Source organism: Sabethes cyaneus, chromosome 1 (genome assembly GCF_943734655.1).
Source record: "Sabethes cyaneus chromosome 1, idSabCyanKW18_F2, whole genome shotgun sequence".
Classification (NCBI taxonomy): domain Eukaryota; kingdom Metazoa; phylum Arthropoda; class Insecta; order Diptera; family Culicidae; genus Sabethes; species Sabethes cyaneus.
The window spans coordinates 159,074,704-159,095,919 of record NC_071353.1 but is presented as its reverse complement, the minus strand read 5'-3'; the positions used below and the strand labels follow the sequence as shown (position 1 = coordinate 159,095,919).

At 42.5% G+C, this 21,216-nt stretch overlaps 1 protein-coding gene across 1 annotated transcript; it reads right to left on the bottom strand.

The window, feature by feature from the left end:
* Positions 1 to 4,744: 4,744 nt before the first annotated feature.
* On the bottom strand, positions 4,745 to 10,492 carry LOC128732361 (uncharacterized). The gene has a single exon (XM_053825608.1). It carries the CDS (start codon positions 10,490 to 10,492, stop codon positions 4,745 to 4,747), a length of 5,748 nt encoding a protein of 1,915 aa, XP_053681583.1.
* Between the last annotated feature and the right edge of the window lie 10,724 nt (positions 10,493 to 21,216).

Below are 21,216 nucleotides of genomic sequence, written 5' to 3'. Positions count from 1 at the left end.
CTGTCTGTCTGTCTGTCCTGTCTGTCTGTCTGTCCTGTCTGTCTGTCTGTCTGTCCTGTCTGTCTGTCTGTCTGTCTGTCTGTCTGTCTGTCTGTCTGTCTGTCTGTCTGTCTGTCTGTCTGTCTGTCTGTCTGTCTGTCTGTCCTGTCTGTCTGTCTGTCTGTCCTGTCTGTCTGTCTGTCTGTCTGTCTGTCTGTCTGTCTGTCTGTCTGTCTGTCTGTCTGTCTGTCTGTCCTGTCTGTCTGTCTGTCTGTCCTGTCTGTCTGTCTGTCCTGTCTGTCTGTCTGTCCTGTCTGTCTGTCTGTCTGTCCTGTCTGTCCTGTCTGTCTGTCTGTCTGTCTGTTCTGTCTGTCTGTCTGTCCTGTCTGTCTGTCTGTCCTGTCTGTCTGTCTGTCCTGTCTGTCTGTCTGTCTGTCTGTCTGTCTGTCTGTCTGTCTGTCTGTCTGTCTGTCTGTCTGTCTGTCTGTCTGTCTGTCTGTCTGTCTGTCTGTCTGTCTGTCTGTCTGTCTGTCTGTCTGTCTGTCTGTCTGTCTGTCTGTCTGTCTGTCTGTCTGTCTGTCTGTCTGTCTGTCTGTCTGTCTGTCTGTCTGTCTGTCTGTCTGTCTGTCTGTCTGTCTGTCTGTCTGTCTGTCTGTCTGTCTGTCCTGTCTGTCTGTCTGTCTGTCCTGTCTGTCTGTCTGTCTGTCTGTCTGTCTGTCTGTCTGTCTGTCTGTCTGTCCTGTCTGTCTGTCTGTCTGTCCTGTCTGTCTGTCTGTCTGTCCTGTCTGTCTGTCTGTCCTGTCTGTCTGTCTGTCTGTCCTGTCTGTCTGTCTGTCTGTCTGTCTGTCTGTCTGTCTGTCTGTCTGTCTGTCTGTCTGTCTGTCTGTCTGTCTGTCTGTCTGTCTGTCTGTCTGTCTGTCTGTCTGTCTGTCTGTCTGTCTGTCTGTCTGTCTGTCTGTCTGTCTGTCTGTCTGTCTGTCTGTCTGTCTGTCTGTCTGTCTGTCTGTCTGTCTGTCTGTCTGTCTGTCTGTCTGTCTGTCTGTCTGTCTGTCTGTCTGTCTGTCTGTCTGTCTGTCCTGTCTGTCTGTCTGTCTGTCTGTCCTGTCTGTCTGTCTGTCTGTCCTGTCTGTCTGTCTGTCCTGTCTGTCTGTCTGTCTGTCTGTCCTGTCTGTCTGTCTGTCTGTCTGTCTGTCTGTCTGTCCTGTCTGTCTGTCTGTCTGTCTGTCCTGTCTGTCCTGTCTGTCTGTCTGTCCTGTCTGTCTGTCTGTCCTGTCTGTCCTGTCTGTCCTGTCTGTTGTTACCGTTCGAAAACTTTGCCCCATAGAACCCCCTAAGAGCACTCAAAGCCGGAGTAAGAGAGTAACAAGCATACTAGAGTTCGTGGTGATCGAATTGAGATCCACGCTATAATTAGTTAAACTATTGAATCGATGATAAATATGCTATGATTCTAGACTATGATAAGTATGCTATGATAATATTGATTTAAATTGATACGTATATTATGATTAATAAAACAGAAGCTCAAATGAAAGTAGGGAAAATAAGGAAATAGCTAGATAGAATGATGAGCGGCTAACGGTCATTTCAAATATAATTGTAAATCTACTCACACACGAAATTAACGCAACAAATAACACTGATAAGATCTGCCGGAAAATGGGGATATTTGGAGTAGGATGGAAGTATGAAAAGGAAGGAAAAAGGGAAATTAGAGCTGAAAAAGGGTTATAGATAATTAGCCAAGAAGGGCTCAGTCATTTCAAGTTCAATCAGCAAAGGAAAAAGGTTGACGAAAAATATTCTAATGTTACACGTGCAAGTTTAACCAAACTATTACTAGTGTCTGATAAAATTAAAAGAAAGCTTAAGCTTGAGAGCTATAAGCTTAAGATATACGTCGATTGAAATAATACTGTGCAGAAATCAGACCCATTAAGTTTAACCCTGAAGAACTATCAGAGGCAGTTACGTGCCGTTTAGGAGGTTCACCGTGGAAAACCCATCTGCATTGGAGCTTACGACAACGACGAGGAACTCCTCGCTCCTTGAGTGTAACACGCACGCTGGCAGTGGCACATCTGACAGACACCCATCCGGAGAGCGGCAATTTTCCCGCAAGCAGCAGCTAAAGCCACAAGCAGTGGCCGGAACAGACAGCAAAGACTGAAGCCGAAGGCAATCGCCTTCCCCTTAAGCAGTAACCTTCCCCGATAGCAGCAGCAAGCCTCAACAGCAGCCGTTCGTACGTCGATAGTAACCCCTCCGCAGATCCAGCAGCAGCCGGCCGGCCACCACAGTAATACACACCCACACAATCATTGTAAGTTAGGTTAAATAAAATTAATTAACTAAAGTGAGAGTTTTCAGTAGCCGCCGTGTGTCCCTGATCGGTGTCATAAAGCCGACCTCGAGAAGGAGATTCTCTCCCTCTAGATCGAGCTAGCCTAAGAAAAAGAGATCTTGAGTGTCCACCCCGGAAGTCCCCAGTGGTTCGACCAGGGACTTGGGGTAGTAGCGGGAGACCCGTCCGGTCACCGAGTAATACTGTCCTGTCTGTCTGTCTGTCCTGTCTGTCTGTCTGTCTGTCTGTTCTGTCTGTCTGTCTGTCCTGTCTGTCTGTCTGTCCTGTCTGTCTGTCTGTCCTGTCTGTCTGTCTGTCTGTCTGTCTGTCTGTCTGTCTGTCCTGTCTGTCTGTCTGTCTGTCTGTCCTGTCTGTCTGTCTGTCCTGTCTGTCTGTCTGTCTGTCCTGTCTGTCTGTCTGTCCTGTCTGTCTGTCTGTCTGTCCTGTCTGTCTGTCTGTCTGTCTGTCTGTCTGTCTGTCTGTCTGTCTGTCTGTCTGTCTGTCTGTCTGTCTGTCTGTCTGTCTGTCTGTCTGTCTGTCTGTCTGTCTGTCTGTCTGTCTGTCTGTCTGTCTGTCTGTCTGTCTGTCTGTCTGTCTGTCTGTCTGTCTGTCTGTCTGTCTGTCTGTCTGTCCTGTCTGTCTGTCTGTCCTGTCTGTCTGTCTGTCTGTCTGTCTGTCTGTCTGTCTGTCTGTCCTGTCTGTCTGTCTGTCTGTCTGTCTGTCCTGTCTGTCTGTCTGTCCTGTCTGTCTGTCTGTCTGTCCTGTCTGTCTGTCTGTCCTGTCTGTCTGTCTGTCTGTCCTGTCTGTCTGTCTGTCTGTCTGTCTGTCTGTCTGTCTGTCTGTCTGTCTGTCTGTCTGTCTGTCTGTCTGTCTGTCTGTCTGTCTGTCTGTCTGTCTGTCTGTCTGTCTGTCTGTCTGTCTGTCTGTCTGTCTGTCTGTCTGTCTGTCTGTCTGTCTGTCCTGTCTGTCTGTCTGTCTGTCTGTCCTGTCTGTCCTGTCTGTCTGTCTGTCCTGTCTGTCTGTCTGTCCTGTCTGTCCTGTCTGTCCTGTCTGTCTGTCTGTCCTGTCTGTCTGTCTGTCTGTCTGTCCTGTTTGTCTGTCTGTCCTGTCTGTCTGTCTGTCCTGTCTGTCTGTCTGTCCTGTCTGTCTGTCTGTCCTGTCTGTCTGTCTGTCTGTCTGTCTGTCTGTCTGTCTGTCTGTCCTGTCTGTCTGTCTGTCTGTCTGTCTGTCTGTCTGTCTGTCTGTATGTCTGTCTGTCTGTCTGTCTGTCTGTCTGTCTGTCTGTCCTGTCTGTCTGTCTGTCTGTCCTGTCTGTCCTGTCTGTCTGTCTGTCCTGTCTGTCTGTCTGTCCTGTCTGTCCTGTCTGTCCTGTCTGTCTGTCTGTCCTGTCTGTCTGTCTGTCCTGTCTGTCTGTCTGTCCTGTCTGTCTGTCTGTCCTGTCTGTCTGTCTGTCTGTCTGTCTGTCTGTCTGTCCTGTCTGTCTGTCTGTCTGTCCTGTCTGTCTGTCCTGTCTGTCTGTCCTGTCTGTCTGTCTGTCCTGTCTGTCTGTCTGTCTGTCTGTCTATCTGCTAGTTTGGTGAGTGTTACGAAAAGCAATGGTCCACGATAGCTTCCCTGAGGTACACAAAGAAAATGGGACCAAATTTTGCAACGTGTAGCGTAGGGACTACCAAATTCTGAACAGCAAACCACTTCTTTTGTGAGTAAGCTTCAAACTGCGAATGGTAATTTATTGTGAATTAAATCTTAGCAAACTTTTAACAAATTAAACATTAGTCTTACAATTTTGGTGAATTGAAGCTGGATACGGATCGTTTCACTTTTTCCAAGGAGGTTAGATTGCTATAATTAGTTTGAGATTACATTGGGATTTTCAAGTGATTTTCTCTACTTACTGCTAATTTTTAGATATGTAATTAGCCTATCGTCCAAGTGACGTTGGCACGTAGTGCAAGTTAGCGGATTTTATGGTCCAAGCTAAACTGTCTGATTAATTGTAAAATATTAATATTGTGCGACGCCGATCAATGAAACCCAATTTTACCTTACTAACTGGGCCTAACTCACATACACGAATATTCAATGCAGTTTTCTACAAAAACCGTCTAATTTTTGCAATAATTAATGCTTATACTTAATCAAAGTAAATTTAAATTTATAACCGTAGAGAAATCAATTTTAATGAGCATACAACTAATTTTGCTGCCTATAGCTGCCTATCATGGCCGAACAGTCCCGCCAAAACTGCTTATCATTGTTATCGCTGCTGACATTCGGTTTTCGCCTGACCAATAGACTGGTCAAGACATTACAATAAGTTTATGCCAAGGTAAGTGGGTATAGCTACGAGGGGTCTCGTCGCGACATCCCCCCACCCGTGAACCTTGGTGATTATTTCGGTTGAACACACCTATCCCAAGGTTAACCGCTTTCCGCGACATCTAATACGGCAATCTGCACTGCTGGTCTCCTCATTATACTTCCACAGGAGGTCTGCACAAGCGCCTGACGTACTCTGCCATCTCGTCCCTTGAACACCTCTGTTACTCTGCCACGAATCCACTGGTTCCTCACCGCTCCGCCAACTACCAACACCAGGTCGCCAACCTTTATGTCCTGTGGGTTCTCGAACCATTTACTTCTCCGGGTAATGAATGGTAAATACTCTTTTATCCATCTTCCCCAAAACTCCTCTGTGATGAACTGCGCAAGCTTCCAGTTATTTCGAAGACAAGCAATACCACTTACGGGTGCGGTCGGTCCTATTTTTGCACCACTAGAGCTGCCTAGCAAAAAGTGGTTAGGCGTAAGGGCTTCCTGATCTGCTGACTCTAGAGGAATATATGTGAGCGGACGACAGTTAATCATTGCTTCGGCTTCTATAATAATCGTTTCGAGGGTTTCATCGTCTGGTTTACGCGGGGCATCAAGAATTGATCCAATAGCCACCTTTACCGATCTAACAAGCCTCTCCCACGCCCCACCCATGTGGGGAGTGGCGGGTGGAATAAATTTCCAGCGGGTGCGAGCACTGGTGAAGGTCAATGCGAGTGAATTGTTTAATAATTTGATTTCGTTTTGGAGCTCCCTACTAGCACCTTGAAAGCAAGTTGCGTTATCTGTATGGAACTCAGCTGGCGCACCACGTCGCGCGACAAATCGTCGAACAGCCATGATGCATGATTCCGTGGTTAAGCTGTGTACAATTTCTAAGTGTACGGCCCTTATTGTGAGACAGGTAAATAAGGCCACCCATCGTTTCACCTGATTTCTACCCGCACGCACTAGGACCGGTCCGAAATAGTCAAGCCCTACATATGTGAAAGGCTTTACGTAAGGTGTAACTCGAAATTCCGGAAGTGGTGCCATGGCAGGAGTTTGTGGCTTTGCATTTACAAGACGACACCAAACGCAGTTCTTTGCCACCTTGAAAATCAGCGCTCGTAGTCTTGCGATCTCGAATTTTTGACGCATTTCATTTACGATCGTTTCCCTATTGGCGTGGCGGAAGCGGCGATGATACCAGTCTGCAAGTAAAAAGGTAGTCAAATGTTGTCTGGGCAGGATTACGGGGTACTTAGCTTCGAACGGTGCAAATGTAGCTGCACCGCCTCGGCTGCGCATTCGGAGAACTCCGCAGCTGTCGATAAACGGCCATGCCTTGTATATGACACTGGATTTCTTGACAATTGGATGTTTGGCGTCGGGCTCTCCTTGAGTTTTCTTGAGCAGGGCGATTTCTTCTGAGAAAAAGTCTTCTTGGGCCGATTTCCAAAGGATTTCCTCTGCGTGTTTTAGTTCTTCGGTGGTGAGTATTCCCAGCTCGAGATGTTGCTTATTTTGCTTACGACGTAAGTTGTTCACGAACCGGATTGCAAATGCCACTGCACGATGAAGACGATCCCATTTGCTGAATCGGGCGACATCTATGAATGGTTTGAAAACACTATGGCAGTTTACGGATCGGATTTCTTCGTGTGTTGTGAATGATTTTTGCTGTTTTGGCCAATTTTCTTCGGATTCGAGTAAAAACCTGGGTCCCGTAAACCATGCGCTCTGCGACTGAAGATTTGGCCCACGTTTCCACTTCGTGGCTTCATCTGCAGCGTTCAATTTGGATGGCACCCATTGCCATTCTGTTTGATCGGTTAGCGATAGTATTTCTCCTATGCGTAGGGCAACAAACTTGTTATATCGGCGATGGTCAGATGAGATCCAGGCTAACACGGTGCTTGAATCACTCCACAGGTATCTTTTCTGGATTGCATACGTATGGTAGTTCTGAATGGACTCCAGGTAGCGAACGCCTAGCACCGCTGCTTTCAGTTCCAGCCTTGGAATAGAAAGGCTTTTTAATGGAGCTACTTTCGACTTCGCGCCAATTAATGCTACTTGGACACCACTCTCTGTTACTAAACGGAAGTAAGCGACGCATGCATACGCCACCTCGCTAGCGTCTACGAAAACATGCACCTGTAGATTTTGCATATTTTTGGAAAACGGCGATTTGAAATAGCAGCGTGGAATGTGCAACGTGTCGAGTTGAGGAAAGAGCATCGTCCATTGTTGCCAACGATAGCACAGATCTTGGTTTATCCGGTCATCCCAGCCGCAGCCGGAGGCCCAGATATCCTGCATGAGCACCTTTCCATGCACTAGAAAGAAACAAATAAATCCCAAAGGATCGAACAGGCTCATCAGCACTCTCAACACTTCGCGTTTGGAAGGAACACGATCGGGGGAGAGGATCGGCTGGAGGTCGTCTCGTAACGTAAAGGTAAAGGTGAATACATCTTCTTTTGGCAACCAACGCATTCCAAGAACCGATTCTGTCGTATCTCCCCGTTGCAGTTGTAGATGTTTACAATCTCCTTCGGTAACTTCTGACAGTTCTCGCAGTACTTTCCAAGAATTTGACAGGAAATTACGAATTTGAAAGCCGCCTTTGGCATGTACTGTTTTGACCTCTTCGACCACTTGTACAGCTTCGTCGATAGTATGAAAACTATCTAAATAGTCATCCACGTAATGCCTCGTTTGTATCGCAATTGCAGCACGAGGAAATCGATCAGCCAGTTCAGCGGCGTTTATATTTTTTACGTATTGCGCCGAAACTGGGGAGCAAGTTGACCCGAAGGTGGCCACATCCATCACATATATTTGTGGGCGCTTAGATGGATCGTCGCGCCAAAGAAAACGCTGAGATTGGCGATCATGTTCCCGAATTTTAATCTGGTGGAACATCTCCTTGATGTCTCCACACACGGCCACCGGAAACTGACGAAACTGGGTTAACACCGTTGGGAGGGGAGTCAATAAGTCTGGCCCCTTCAGTAGTTGTGAATTCAGGGAAACCCCATTCGCTTTTGCAGCGGCGTCCCATATAAGGCGCAGCTTGTTTGGCTTTTTTGGGTTCACCACGACACCCAAAGGCAAATACCACACTCGATGTGATTCACTAAATTTCAATTCTGCTTCGCTCGCTTTATGCGCGTAGCCCTTTTGCTCATATTCTGCTATTTGCTCACAAACCCGCGCTTTCAGTAAAGGGTCCTTATTTAGCTTTCTCTCCAAGCTCTGCAAACGCCGCATGGCCATTGGAAAGCTGTTTGGAAAATTGGGTGCTCCTGTTTTCCACAACAGGCCTGTCTCGAACCCAATCGGCAATCGTCGTGTGGTTTCCTGCAACAGTTTATTTGCTCGCTTGTCGTCTTCCGACTCGAGTTTTTGCATGGAATGACTAACCCCCATACTCTCAAGTGTAAAGAACTCGCGTAATTGCTCATTTAGTTGTCGATCGGGATCCGAGAATTGGGGCACATGAACATTTATGAACGACGTTGAATTAGATCCGCTTGGTACGCAACCGTAAACACCCCAACCAAGTCGACATTTTGCTGCTATCGGTGCACCCGGTTTACCCTGCCGAATTTTAAGTGGGACCATCAATCGTAGGTTGTCCAATCCGATCAGTAATTTAGGTCGAACCAGATCGTAATCCGATAAGGGCAGACCCCGTAGATGAGGGAATCTTTCAGCTAACTCTCGGTACCGCAATGATTGTGCGGGTAGATGTAAACTTCTAACTGTGCGAACATTGACCAGATTATGTTTATTCGAACACCCTGTGCCGGCAATTTTCAATTGTATCTTTTGGGACGCCGTTTCCTCTCGTGTAACATCACCTGTCCAGCGAAGCGTCAAAGGTTCTGCATGGCCGCTTGAACCGAGTTGAGATGCAACTTCCTCTTCTAAAAGTGTAAGGGAAGAGCCTTCATCAATGAAAGCAAAGATTGATTGACAACGGTTGTTGTCGTGTAAAACTACAGGCAACATGCGAAACATAGGATAGTTGCTTTCTGAATTATACGGAAAGCTTGAAGCTACATTAACTGAGTGGGAAGTAGAAGTTGTTTGGTGGAGCAGACCGTGATGCTTTAATCTGCAGTCTTCCTTTCCGCATGCTTGCCATGACTTACAAGGCCATTTTCCGTGACTGTTCAAGCAGGTTCGACACAGACCTTTTTTCTGTACCAGCTTCCACCGCTCATCTACATTCATATTACGGAATTTGTTACAATCAGCGACACGATGACCCTCACGATCACACACAGCACAAGGTTTCATTTGTTTCATAGGACGAAACGTATCAGCCGGATGCCTAGGAGTGGTAGAGTCAGTGGAATGTGTTTGAATGCTTGCTCTTTCTTTTTGCCTCTGTTGGCCACTCTTATGCGTAGTACTACAAGCTGGGATATCAAAAGTTACTTCGCTAGTAGCCATTACTAATTTAGACATAAAATCTCCGAAAGTTCGCAGCGTGGGATCGTCGAACTGGCACTTATGCATGGCCCAATCTAGCTGGAGGGAACCTGGTAATTTTTCAACCAATTCCTGCATTAACATAGGATTGGAGAGATGGTTCTCCTGCTTGGCCGCTATCAAATGATCAACTAGATTTTGAACGGCTAGTCCAAACTTCATGATCGTGTTAAGATTCTTATGATTTGGATCGGGAATCTCTCTGATTTTTCTCAAAAGAGTGCGAATTAGTAGCTCAGGACGGCCATAGAGTGTTCGTAAGGTACTTATCACATTTGGCACACAAGACGGGAGCAACAGACGGCTTCGTACAGATTCGAAGGCCTGCCCTCTCAGGCACCGTTGTAGCCGAATCAGGTTTTCGGCATTAGTGTATCCGCAAGTGATGGTTGTTTCTTCGAAATTAGTGATGAAAAGCGGCCAGTCTTCTGCGCTACCGCTAAAAATTGGCAACTCTTTCCCCATGGCTTGTCGGGCTGCTATCTGCTGCATGCCGAGTGGAATGAACTCTTCTCTGGATTTAACATTGTTCGCCGATAAATTTGTGTTCATTTTTTGGGTTATATCTCGTGAGCAGCTTGGTTCGGCACAGATTCGGGAAGGCCGATCAGTGCGCGGGTGCTCGGATGGTTCAATTGGCTGACGACTCGGGATTTCGTCTCCGTTCTGTATCGAATTTCCTTCGGGCTTTTCCTGCTGATTTTTCAACCAGTCTTCCACTTTCTCGCGAGATTGGATACTCGGTACACCTTTGCTGCTACCTTTACTGCTCTCCGCAATTTGTCTGAGCAGCTTCTTTTTCTGCTCCAGAGATTGGTGGCGAATTAACTCTTGCTGTGCTTGGTACTTTTTATCTTCCTCTAATTTTAGCTCACGTAAACGATTTTCTTCCTCTATCAAACGCTTTTTTTCTTCAATCTGCCTTTGTTTTTCTCCCATTTCCTTTTCGCGGAGCGCTTCCTTTTCTCTCGCGACTTGTTCCTTTAGCTGTCTTTCTTCCTCTACAATTTCGAGCTCTGCTTCCAGTAGGGCCCTACGAGCACTCGAAGTAACACTTCCAGATGGAGGTACAGCCGCTTTTTTGCTTCGTTTAGAGTGCACACTTTTTGAACCAACCTTCGACAGTTCGTCTAATTTTGGTTGCTGCAAGAGCACTTTTCCAGACTGCTGCTCCGGATTACATTCCTCGCAAATAAACGGGAGGCTTTCCGCATGCTTATCAACACCAGCGCATTTGGGATGTTCGTACCTTTCGCATGTTTCACAGGCAAGTAATTTGTTCTTCCTTGTTTCTGGCTTACTACACCGACGACATTTTGAATCGCTCTTTTCGTGAAGTCCTTCCATTTTTCTGACCCACGTACAAAATTTTTGAAGAATGTAGCGTAGGGACTACCAAATTCTGAACAGCAAACCACTTCTTTTGTGAGTAAGCTTCAAACTGCGAATGGTAATTTATTGTGAATTAAATCTTAGCAAACTTTTAACAAATTAAACATTAGTCTTACAATTTTGGTGAATTGAAGCTGGATACGGATCGTTTCACTTTTTCCAAGGAGGTTAGATTGCTATAATTAGTTTGAGATTACATTGGGATTTTCAAGTGATTTTCTCTACTTACTGCTAATTTTTAGATATGTAATTAGCCTATCGTCCAAGTGACGTTGGCACGTAGTGCAAGTTAGCGGATTTTATGGTCCAAGCTAAACTGTCTGATTAATTGTAAAATATTAATATTGTGCGACGCCGATCAATGAAACCCAATTTTACCTTACTAACTGGGCCTAACTCACATACACGAATATTCAATGCAGTTTTCTACAAAAACCGTCTAATTTTTGCAATAATTAATGCTTATACTTAATCAAAGTAAATTTAAATTTATAACCGTAGAGAAATCAATTTTAATGAGCATACAACTAATTTTGCTGCCTATAGCTGCCTATCATGGCCGAACAGTCCCGCCAAAACTGCTTATCATTGTTATCGCTGCTGACATTCGGTTTTCGCCTGACCAATAGACTGGTCAAGACATTACAATAAGTTTATGCCAAGGTAAGTGGGTATAGCTACGAGGGGTCTCGTCGCGACACAACGTATTTTTTACATTGATGACCAATCTATGCTGATTCTTTCAAGACTAGTTACAGGCAAATCGGGCAAAAACGACGAGTATCCTTATGTTCGGATTCGATATTTCTGCCTAACAGCCGAACCCTCTAGTACCGAATGGAAAATTACTCCAACCTTAACGCCTAATTCGCCGCACGTCGATTCTGGTGAATTAGTTCCGCAACAATTCAGGGTCTAACACCTTATTTTTGATGTTGGGGAAGTAATGATTAAAAAGTTTATTTTTGTACTAAAATTATAGTCTCCATGTCAGCACAGAGGAAGGCAATACAAACATATTCAATATTTTAATAAATAGTAACTTTCCCAAGCAACAATGTGAGTTTTATTGTACTCTTATGGTGGTCTTCAAGACCAATTTTGGTCTTTAATGCCATCACAAGATTGTAATAAAACCCAAATTGTTACTTGGGTTCTGCAGGGATTCAAGAAAAAATTATCAAAGTGAAGATATGATATTTTCCCAACGTTTCGACACCTTGTTTGTGTCTTTTTCAAGAGGTAATGTCGTACCAAACAAAATAACCTAATCAGAGCCACCCTGAAAACGATTACAAAACACAAACATTGGCTCTAGCGTTAATTTCCCTTAAAAAAAGCAGCTGATTTTCAGCCTGCTGCTGAGGTAATGAAACAGTAATTAAAGCACACTCCCATCATCCGAATGAAGCCAACCCTCAAGCACCGTGCCAAGCTTATCTTGCCGTTGCTGATAAGACCTCCACCCTTGGTAGAAAATTCAAAGAACAGAGACAAGCAATAATATTCCCATTACCGACGCCACCCTACTACACCTACAGGGCTACAAGGTTCCCCCCATCCTCCCCCCCTGAAGATAAGTGGCGATCTGATAGATACGGGAAAAAGCTCCAGATTTCGACCGTCATCGCACCGACGGAAGAAGCAGCCATGCGGCACACGGCACGCGGCGCGGACAACAATAAAATCCAATTTGAAAGTACAATAAACAAGGTTCAATTGAATTTCTCTTCTCCCTGCTCTCGTCTCGGCTCGGTACACAATCCAGGCCGAATCAGCCAGGCTGCAGCAGCAGCAGCAGTCTATATCCGGAACCGAGAGCGAGTGAATTCAGCTGTGCGCTGTTGTAGGGCGGAAAAGACTGTTCATCCGAATCCTGAGCCTATTGTTTTTCTCGATTAAGTGTACTCCAGCAGACGTTGTGTGTCTGTTTCTACTGCAGCAGTACCTATCTACGATTGAAAGAGAAATTGCGTGAAAGAAGACCCTCCCCTCCCCCTGGGGGGAAACAGGAAATCTTCTGATTGACGTGGAATCGATGAGCACGATATGTATTCTATGAGTCGAACAAGCGTGCCACGGAATAATAGGACGATTTACCGGCCAATAGACGCTCGAGACGCTTCGGGCGTTTAGGCAGGACTCACTCAGACCGTGGGGGTGGGATGGGGAGATAATCGAATATGACGTGTGCAAATGGTTTGTTTCGATTGATTGGTAGAGATGATATTGCAAAATCCACCAGACAGGCCCATTTATTTTCGTAGCGGGAATTGATTTGCGAGCTCCGTCTGGTTGTCGGGATTCCCCTGTGCAAACAAGTGATGAACTTTCCGAAGAATTCGTTTCTGAGTCTTTTATGGTGGTGGGGCAGGGGGTGGGAAAATTTATTCCACAATTAGTCGAATATTCCCGACCCGACGTTGTGGGTGGTTGTGTGTCTAACAAGCGAAACTTTTAGCGCTGCTCCCGGCTTTGGCGTCCTCAGACGAGGAAGTTGGGCTGCTAAACGGTAGAGCCCATCAGTTGAAAGGCAGGTAACTGATTGCTGCTGGTGCGTTCGAATTCCGTTCGGTATTGCAACATCCCAAATCGAGCAGGAAACATAATTCCGTCAAAGGTGGAAACTTTTGAGATGAATTTTTCACATGCCATGAGTTTTTAAAAGTCAATTAAGTCGAAACGGCTTTTCCCGAAGTTGGCAGCTGGACTTTTTCCACCGTTGAGGTACGTGTTCAAAGTGGCACCGTTTGGCTTGTGATAAATGATTTAGACACAGAGTGGGAAGTACAGTATTATTAAATTAACGCAAACCAGTAGGTGAAACATTGAAACTTTTCCTTTCACTTGCTTTTCCACTTCTGAAGTTGCTCTTTCTCTTAAAAACCTGTCAGTAAAATCCATGGATTTTGAGTTGATAGACCTTTTAAATCAATAAAATAATGAAACACAGAAAAACACAAACAACAATCAATAAACCGTTGAATTGATTGGGATGTGTTTCCACTGCACTGCACTATTCTACCGACTATCACTAATCAAAGGACTCGGAGATTGGGTTGGTAACATGATAATTAGATAATTAACGAGACTCATTAACGAGCATTCTTGTTAGCACAGACCCCTAATCCAATTTCCGACCGGTAGTCCTATCCGATAGGGTTGAGTAGAGCTCTAATTCCATTACACACATACATCTTTGTTTATGTACCCCTTCACTGTGCGAATGAAGCTCCCATATAATTGGATAAATTATAATTAACCTTCAATTTAATTATAGATTTTAGATTAATCTTCCACTGATCTGTTCTGACTACTTTCACCTATCTAAATGTTTTCGTACAATTCTGTTTTAATACGAAACTCACGCGGTTCTAAAATATCAAGCAAAGTAAGAGCATTATCTCTTATTTTCTGCCTACCTTCTTTATGGTCGAAACAACCTGGTTCGGCTTTAACTTTTCAACAAAAGGCACAAATCTGCCATCAAACGAGGCGCCTGAGTTACTCTTCAGTCTTCACAAGTAACTGATAGCTGACACTGACGTTAGTAAACATTGAGCGACCTTTCGTGAAGGAAAGAAACTTTGTCGTTCTTTCTTCTGTCCGTAGCTGTACCAGAGCGAAGCCACACCTTGAAGTGCTACAGTAATACATAATTCATTGTTCTTCTGAACATAAAACTTGGGCAGTTTGTACCAGTAGACAGTTGAAAATAATAGTATAATCAAGAACAAAATACTTTATTAGTGATCTTTTTTTAATAACGTCTCTGTAAAGTACGAATCCAGCTCTGGAAAAAATTGCAAAAATCCAGTACAGTAATGCTCCGATTTCGTCAGCTCCCGATTTTGTCTACCGCCGATTTTATCAGATTTTTATCCCGATTTTGTCAGCCTATAAATGTTGCTTAACTTTTGTGCTTTTAAACATGATTTATAATACTTTTCAGCCTGCTTGAAACTATTCTGATTCACTGGGCAGAGTTTTTGAATAAAATGATGGCTTCTTGCGAGTTATTCGGGGTCAGAATTAGGGTATTTTTATAGTAAAAGGTCTACAGTGGGGAAAATTCGTTTAAACGCATGGTCAATTTTGGCTGATATGATTCAACAACCAAAAAAGAATATGTCAATACAACTTTATGCGACTGGTAATTGAGAGTAGATTTTGTGTATATATTGATTTGGTTTGAATGCTACTCATGACTCCGATAAACCAACATATTTAATAATGGTTTGGGAAATTCGTTTAAGCGCATACTAACAAAAACCGCTTTTGGTCGTTCCTGAGAGGACAAATCCTTAGCTAGCTGTCATTTTAGTATACTATGATTGCATAGGTAAGCAAAACATAGACTGGTACTTTTATGTTGTTGGTCAGAAGGCAAAATAGTGAAAGGAAAGTATTTAAGTGACTCAGAGCAAAAGTGGCCCGTAAATTGAAGGATGTTGAATCAAGCAACCGTGAAATAGCAAGCAGAATAAACCGATTCGAACTAATAATACGAAATCTAGTCAAGAAAGGTGAAAAATATTGGTATAAAGAAGTATACCAAGAGGAACGCCCAAATAAAAAACTATCCGTCATCGAATAGTGCAGCTGGGCGAAACAGGATGGTATTCTTCTGCAGAAATAGAGGAGGAACTTAGGCTCTCGATTACAAAGAAGCGAATTGCACAAATATTGCGAGGATGTGGACACTTAAAGTACACATAAAAGTCCAAAAAACCTAATCTTACTCCATCTCATATCCAAGCTAGGATGGAATTCGCCCAAAAGCACATGTTGTGGAAAAAAGAATGGAGCAGTGTAAATTTTTCGGTCGAGAAGAAATTCAATCTCGCTTGCCCCGACTACTGGGCTTATTACTGGAGTGATTTGAGGAAGGAACCAGAAGTCAAACTGAACAGAAACTTTGATGGCGGAATGCTTGTGGTTTAAGCTGCATTTCGCGTAACTGAATAACACCTAGTGTGACGATTTCAACCACGATGGAGTCCGAAAAGTACGTAGAATTGTTGCAAGAGGTCTTGGCTCCCTTTACCGAGAATATTATGGCAGAAGATTTCATTTTCCAGTAAGATAACGCAGCCTTCCACGTTAGTAAGAGAACATTGCGAGCGAGAAATCAATGTTTTGAAATGGCCTACACGTATCCCAGAGTTAAACCCAATTGAAACCCTTTGGAGTATTCTAGTGCAGCTTGTTAACCAAGATGGATGACAGTTTGGAACAGTACGGGAGCTCGAAACTGCAGTTAAAGAATCTTTGGAGATCCATTCATGTCGCAATACTGCAAAAGCTCGTCGATTAGATTGCGGACAGGATTTTCGAAACAATTCAAAATAGCGTAAAGCTAACGAAATGTTAAGTATTGTTAACTGTTAAAATATTGCTCACATCCTTGTTGGAACCAATAAAAGTTAAAATGCGTTTAAACGAATTTCCTTTATTAAAACCCATTTTTGTCCTTTTCTCAACTCTCGAAGGACTTAAAATTGAAATCGGTATTGCTGCATATTACAAATTTAGGCAACCACGATTTGATATTATTATGGTTTGTTTATAATATTTTGTTAGGTTAAAACATTAAAATATTACCATGCGTTTAAACGAATTTTCCTCACTGTATAGTTCCTTAACAAGCAAAGATAGAGGTACACTATTTACAGCAATGTTGTGCATTTTTACTATTTGTACAACTTTGTAAAACATGAAAAAGTCATACAACAACTACAAAAACAGCTAAAATAAAAAAAAAACTGATTTTAACGATTTTTCATTTATGAGAAATAGGATTTTTCTATCTTTGCTGAAGAGATAGAAGGTTACTGTCTTCAGCAAAATTTCTTGTAATAATATGCTGTAAAACTTTGCAGAACACATCAATGTGTTATATTGAAACTGAAGAAAAATAATTTATTAATTTCACTTTTAGGGGGATTAATCAAAATTTAAATTTCGTAATTTTTGTAATGTAATTTTAAGAAACTCATCCTAAGGTTTTATAAACCTAAAACCAAGTTTTCCCGCTCAAAGCTAATGCGCACCAAAAAAAGATTCTGGACCAGTGTGCTGTGTGCCCGGTTCATTGAGCTTTCGGTTGACCAATTGAGGAGTAAAATTTAATTTGTATTAGAAGTCTACGATATTGCAAGGTCTTAAGTCTTGAATTTTGAAAAAAAAATTCGAAAAAATTTTTACTCGACTCAACTTAACTCGATTCCATTCCATTTCACTCCCCTCCACTCTAACTCTTAGCCTTATTGTGACTCTGACTCTAACTCTAACTCCAGCTGACTCTGACTGTGACTGTGACGGTTTTACTCTGACTATGGCTTCAGCTTTATCTCCAGCTCTAACACTAACTGTAACTCCAACTATGACTGTGATTCTGACTCTGACTTTAGCTCTAACTGTAGAGTGACTTTTTTGACCAACGTAATCAATTTTGGTTTTAACGCCATTAATAAAACCAAACTGTAGCCCTAACTCTTTTTTTTACGTGAGGAAACGCTCTGTGCCAGGCACACCAATGATGTATGTGGCACAGAGTGGGACGTCTGACCTAACCCCCCCCCCCTGGAACTACCGTGAAGTATTACTCCGGGGGAAGGCTGCTCCGTACACCTGTCGAGACATAAACCGCTCCGAAGATGGCGACCGTCATAACATCCACTCCTTCACAGCCACCCTCTCAGAGTTCTATAAAACCAGAATTTAGTTTTTTTTCATTAAAGGTGAAGGAGCATTTGGTGAGGAAGAATGATAGACTGGAAGATATTGCGAAACTTCGATGATGCGAGGCCAAAAATATATTACGTAGTTCAATTACTGAGTGGGACTCTAACCCAAACTCTTCCGGTTTGCGCCCAAATGTTTTGTCAACTAAACTTTCAGCACATTTGTATCAGTACAAATAACTACCTTCGGCGGGTGGAGCATTGAGTGTGTGCGTACGAATGGTTAGACTGGAGTGATCGAAACTAGATGTGAGATAATCTAATATAGGGTGTCGTGTACTGATAATTTAATTGTCAAAACATTTGGGTGCAAATCGAAAGAGTGTGGGTTAGAGTCCCACTCAGTAATTGAACTACGCAATATATTTTTGGCCTCACATCGAAGTTTCACAATATTTTCCAGTCTATCATTCTTCCTCACCAAACGTTCCTTCACCTTTAATAAAAAAGGATTAACGTTGGACCACGACAGCGTCAAAGACAGGTAAAACAAAAAAATCAACATTTAGCTCTAACTCCAGTTCTACTAATTCTGACTCTGACTCTGGCTCTGACTGTTATTGTTGATGTGACTGTGACTATGACTCTGACTCTGACTCGGACTCTAACTCTACTCTACTCTACTCTACTCTACTCTACTCTACTCTACTCTATTCTACTCTACTCTACTCTACTCTACTCTACTCTACTCTACTCTACTCTACTCTACTCTACTCTACTCTACTCTACTCTACTCTACTCTACTCTACTCTACTCTACTCTACTCTACTCTACTCTACTCTACTCTACTCTACTCTACTCTACTCTACTCTACTCTACTCTACTCTACTCTACTCTACTCTACTCTACTCTACTCTACTCTACTCTACTCTACTCTACTCTACTCTACTCTACTCTACTCTACTCTACTCTACTCTACTCTACTCTACTCTACTCTACTCTACTCTACTCTACTCTACTCTACTCTACTCTACTCTACTCTACTCTACTCTACTCTACTCTACTCTACTCTACTCTACTCTACGCTACTCTACTCGACCCATCCCCAACCCACTCGACTCGACTCGACTTAGCTTAACTTGTCTCAACTCAACTCAGACTAGACCGAAAGTTTACGTCCATCAGAAATATCGAAAGCGTGCAAGCGTATTTTTGTACCTGAAACATTTCAACTCTTTAATCCCTTTGGACTGCTTAAAGCACCAGACCGTTAGTCCAACCAAGGGTCCAACGACTTTGGGTCAGACAAGCTTCATGGAGCGAATAGAAATTAATTGGCAGCTAAGCATTCCACGGCGTTCAGATTGATATCACCAACATTAGCGTATCCAGATATAAACAAAAGATAGACCATTCGACCTTTCAGAAGAATGTATTGGCCTAGAAAACCGGATTAATTTTAACGGTGTTTAAATTTGACTCAAAATCGCACCTAAAATTGAAATTAAATTAGACATGAAATTGAATCAATTTAAATGTAAATTTGTTTTTTTTTGGAACGGTGATTCTTTTAGATGTTAATTTTTACTTTTGTCCGGCTTTTCAATCTTTTTTAGAAATTAGAACAGATTTTTGAATGCTTTCCAAAGTTTCGACTTTGCCTTTTCAATTCAACAACATTCAATCCCTGAAAAAGGCTTAAATACAAAGCCGAAACGTCGGAAAGAATTTAAAAATTTGTTCTGATTTCTAAAAAAGACTGAAAAGCCGGACAAAAAGTGAAAATTAGGCCATTACAAATAGTTTTCAAAGTTTTTGTACTTCCGATGATAAACAACTGAGGGGAAAGGGGGGGGGGAGGGTTTAAAAAAAACGAAGAGATTTTTTTAAACACTCAAAAAAAATTAAGATTTTTAGGAATTTGTGCTTGAAGTTTAGTCGCGAAACCCGAATTTATTCTTGCTTCTGATATATACGTTGTTAATTTCGTTGTTAAATGCAAATACCTTCCAAAGTAAAGTTATAATCGAAAAATTTTTGTTCGGAAGCTATATTATTTGTACTTCCATTTTTGTTTCGTGCTAGAAGCGTTAACACTCCGTACGCTGTTTTTTCGAGTTCTTAAGGCTGTAAAACCCACAGATAATTGATTTTATACAAAAAAATTTTACTAAAGTTTAACAATTTTTTTTGTCCCCCGATTTTTAGAGCCAATTTTGAAGGGCGGGGGTACAAAAACTTTAAAAATAATTTGCAATGGCCTTAACATTAAAAAGACACCAGTCAATAGAATACGTTTTCGGCAATTCTTTTACAATTGACGAAGGGACGATAGACGAAAGTAATGAAAATTTGTCCAGTGAAGGAGAAAGAGCGGAAAGATGAGAAAGAAAAGGGAGGGGAGGGGGACACCTACCTTTTGTCCAATGCTGGAGGGTGCATGGGTCGAATCAAGCTATAATCAGAGAATATAACCGGATTCGAACCCACAACACCCGCCAGGGCATGTGGCTCGCTGGTACTAATGTACCTTTGAACCACAGAGGCGCTGGACAAAAGGAGACTGCACAACCCCCCTTGATAAAGCGAGCGACGTAGCTATAAACTCCATCGTCAGGTGAATTATTTTTAGACACAAATTGTGCCTCTTCCTCCATCTATTGTAATCGAACCACCGGATTGAGAAGTTTAATCTAACCCGTTTTTTCTAACCGGGACAACGAAACTGTATAGGCACTTGTGATTTACAAGGCACTGCAAGTGACGTTGTTCAAACCGAACATGGAAAGGAAATTACTTGAAATTAAAATTTACCTCTTTCGTCTAATTCTATCACTCGTTTTACCTCTTTTCTTTTTTACCTTTTCTCTATTTTAGTACTGTTTTACGCTTTTCTTTTTTCTCCTTTTCAGTACCGTTTTCTCAATTTTTGCTTTCTCTCTCCATTCGTTTTTTTTCTCATTTTCGCTGTCCTGTGTTTCTTGACACATTGTTTCGTTTTTCTTCGTTTCTTGTTCCATTGTTCTTATTTTCAGTCTTGTTTTTTTCTTCCTTCTTCGCACTGTTTTTAGTTATTTTTTCCCCTTTGTACCTGTTTATCTCCTTACCTTCTCGTTTTTCGTCTTCGTTTGTTTTGTTTCCTTCTTTTATATGCCCCGTTTTTCCCTTTCTTCTCCGGTTTTACTCTTTTATCTCCCGTTTTCTGGATTACCTTTTTCTTTAGCCTGTTTTTCTTTTCGTCCCATTAACCCGTTTTTTGTCACATATTTCATCTGTTTCATTCCGTTTGACCTCTTCTGCCCCCTTTTTTCTCGTTTGCTTCAACGGTTTTCTTTCTTTCGCATTATTTTTCTTTTCCCTTTTGATTTCTTTTTTTTTGGTTTTGATTATAGTTACTTTAACAGCTAAGGTCATTCGCGACTTCTGCGGGGTTGAGATTTAAACCCAGGTCCTCGGCGTGAGAGGCGTGAATGCTAACCGCTACGCCAGGATTGACCCCTTTTTGATTTCTTTTGTTTTCTGTTCTCTGTTAAGTATTTGCTTTCTTGTCTCTGAAGTTTTTGGAGCGTTTTAGTAGAATATGAAACCTGGAATTAAATAAATAGAAAACTAATCCAATTTCGCATCGAAGACACTGAGGAAGCCTGCAAGTCGTAGGCGAAATACGTATCTGTAAAAAATAAATATACATAGTAGAATTAAATTGGATTAGTTTTCTTTTTATTTAATTCCAGGTTTTTTGTCTCATTTTCGCACTTTTCCTCTCGCATTTTTCCTTTTTTTTGTCCATTGTAGACCTTTTTCACCTGTTCCTTTTTTTTTCTTTTGCTGATCCGTTTTTTGCCCTTTTCTTGAGTCGTGAATTTCCTCTGTTTCATTTTTCGTCTTTTTTCTTCCGTTTTCCGCATTATTTTTTTTTTGTTATATTCTGACCCGTTTAAACTTTTTTTGGTCTTGGTTTTCGTGTTTTTTCGCTTTTTAACTTCTTTTCTA

Bases quoted from the DNA above. Each gene is read 5' to 3' on its own strand.
- LOC128732361 (XM_053825608.1), bottom strand. From the start codon at position 10,492: ATGGAAGGACTTCACGAAAAGAGCGATTCAAAATGTCGTCGGTGTAGT.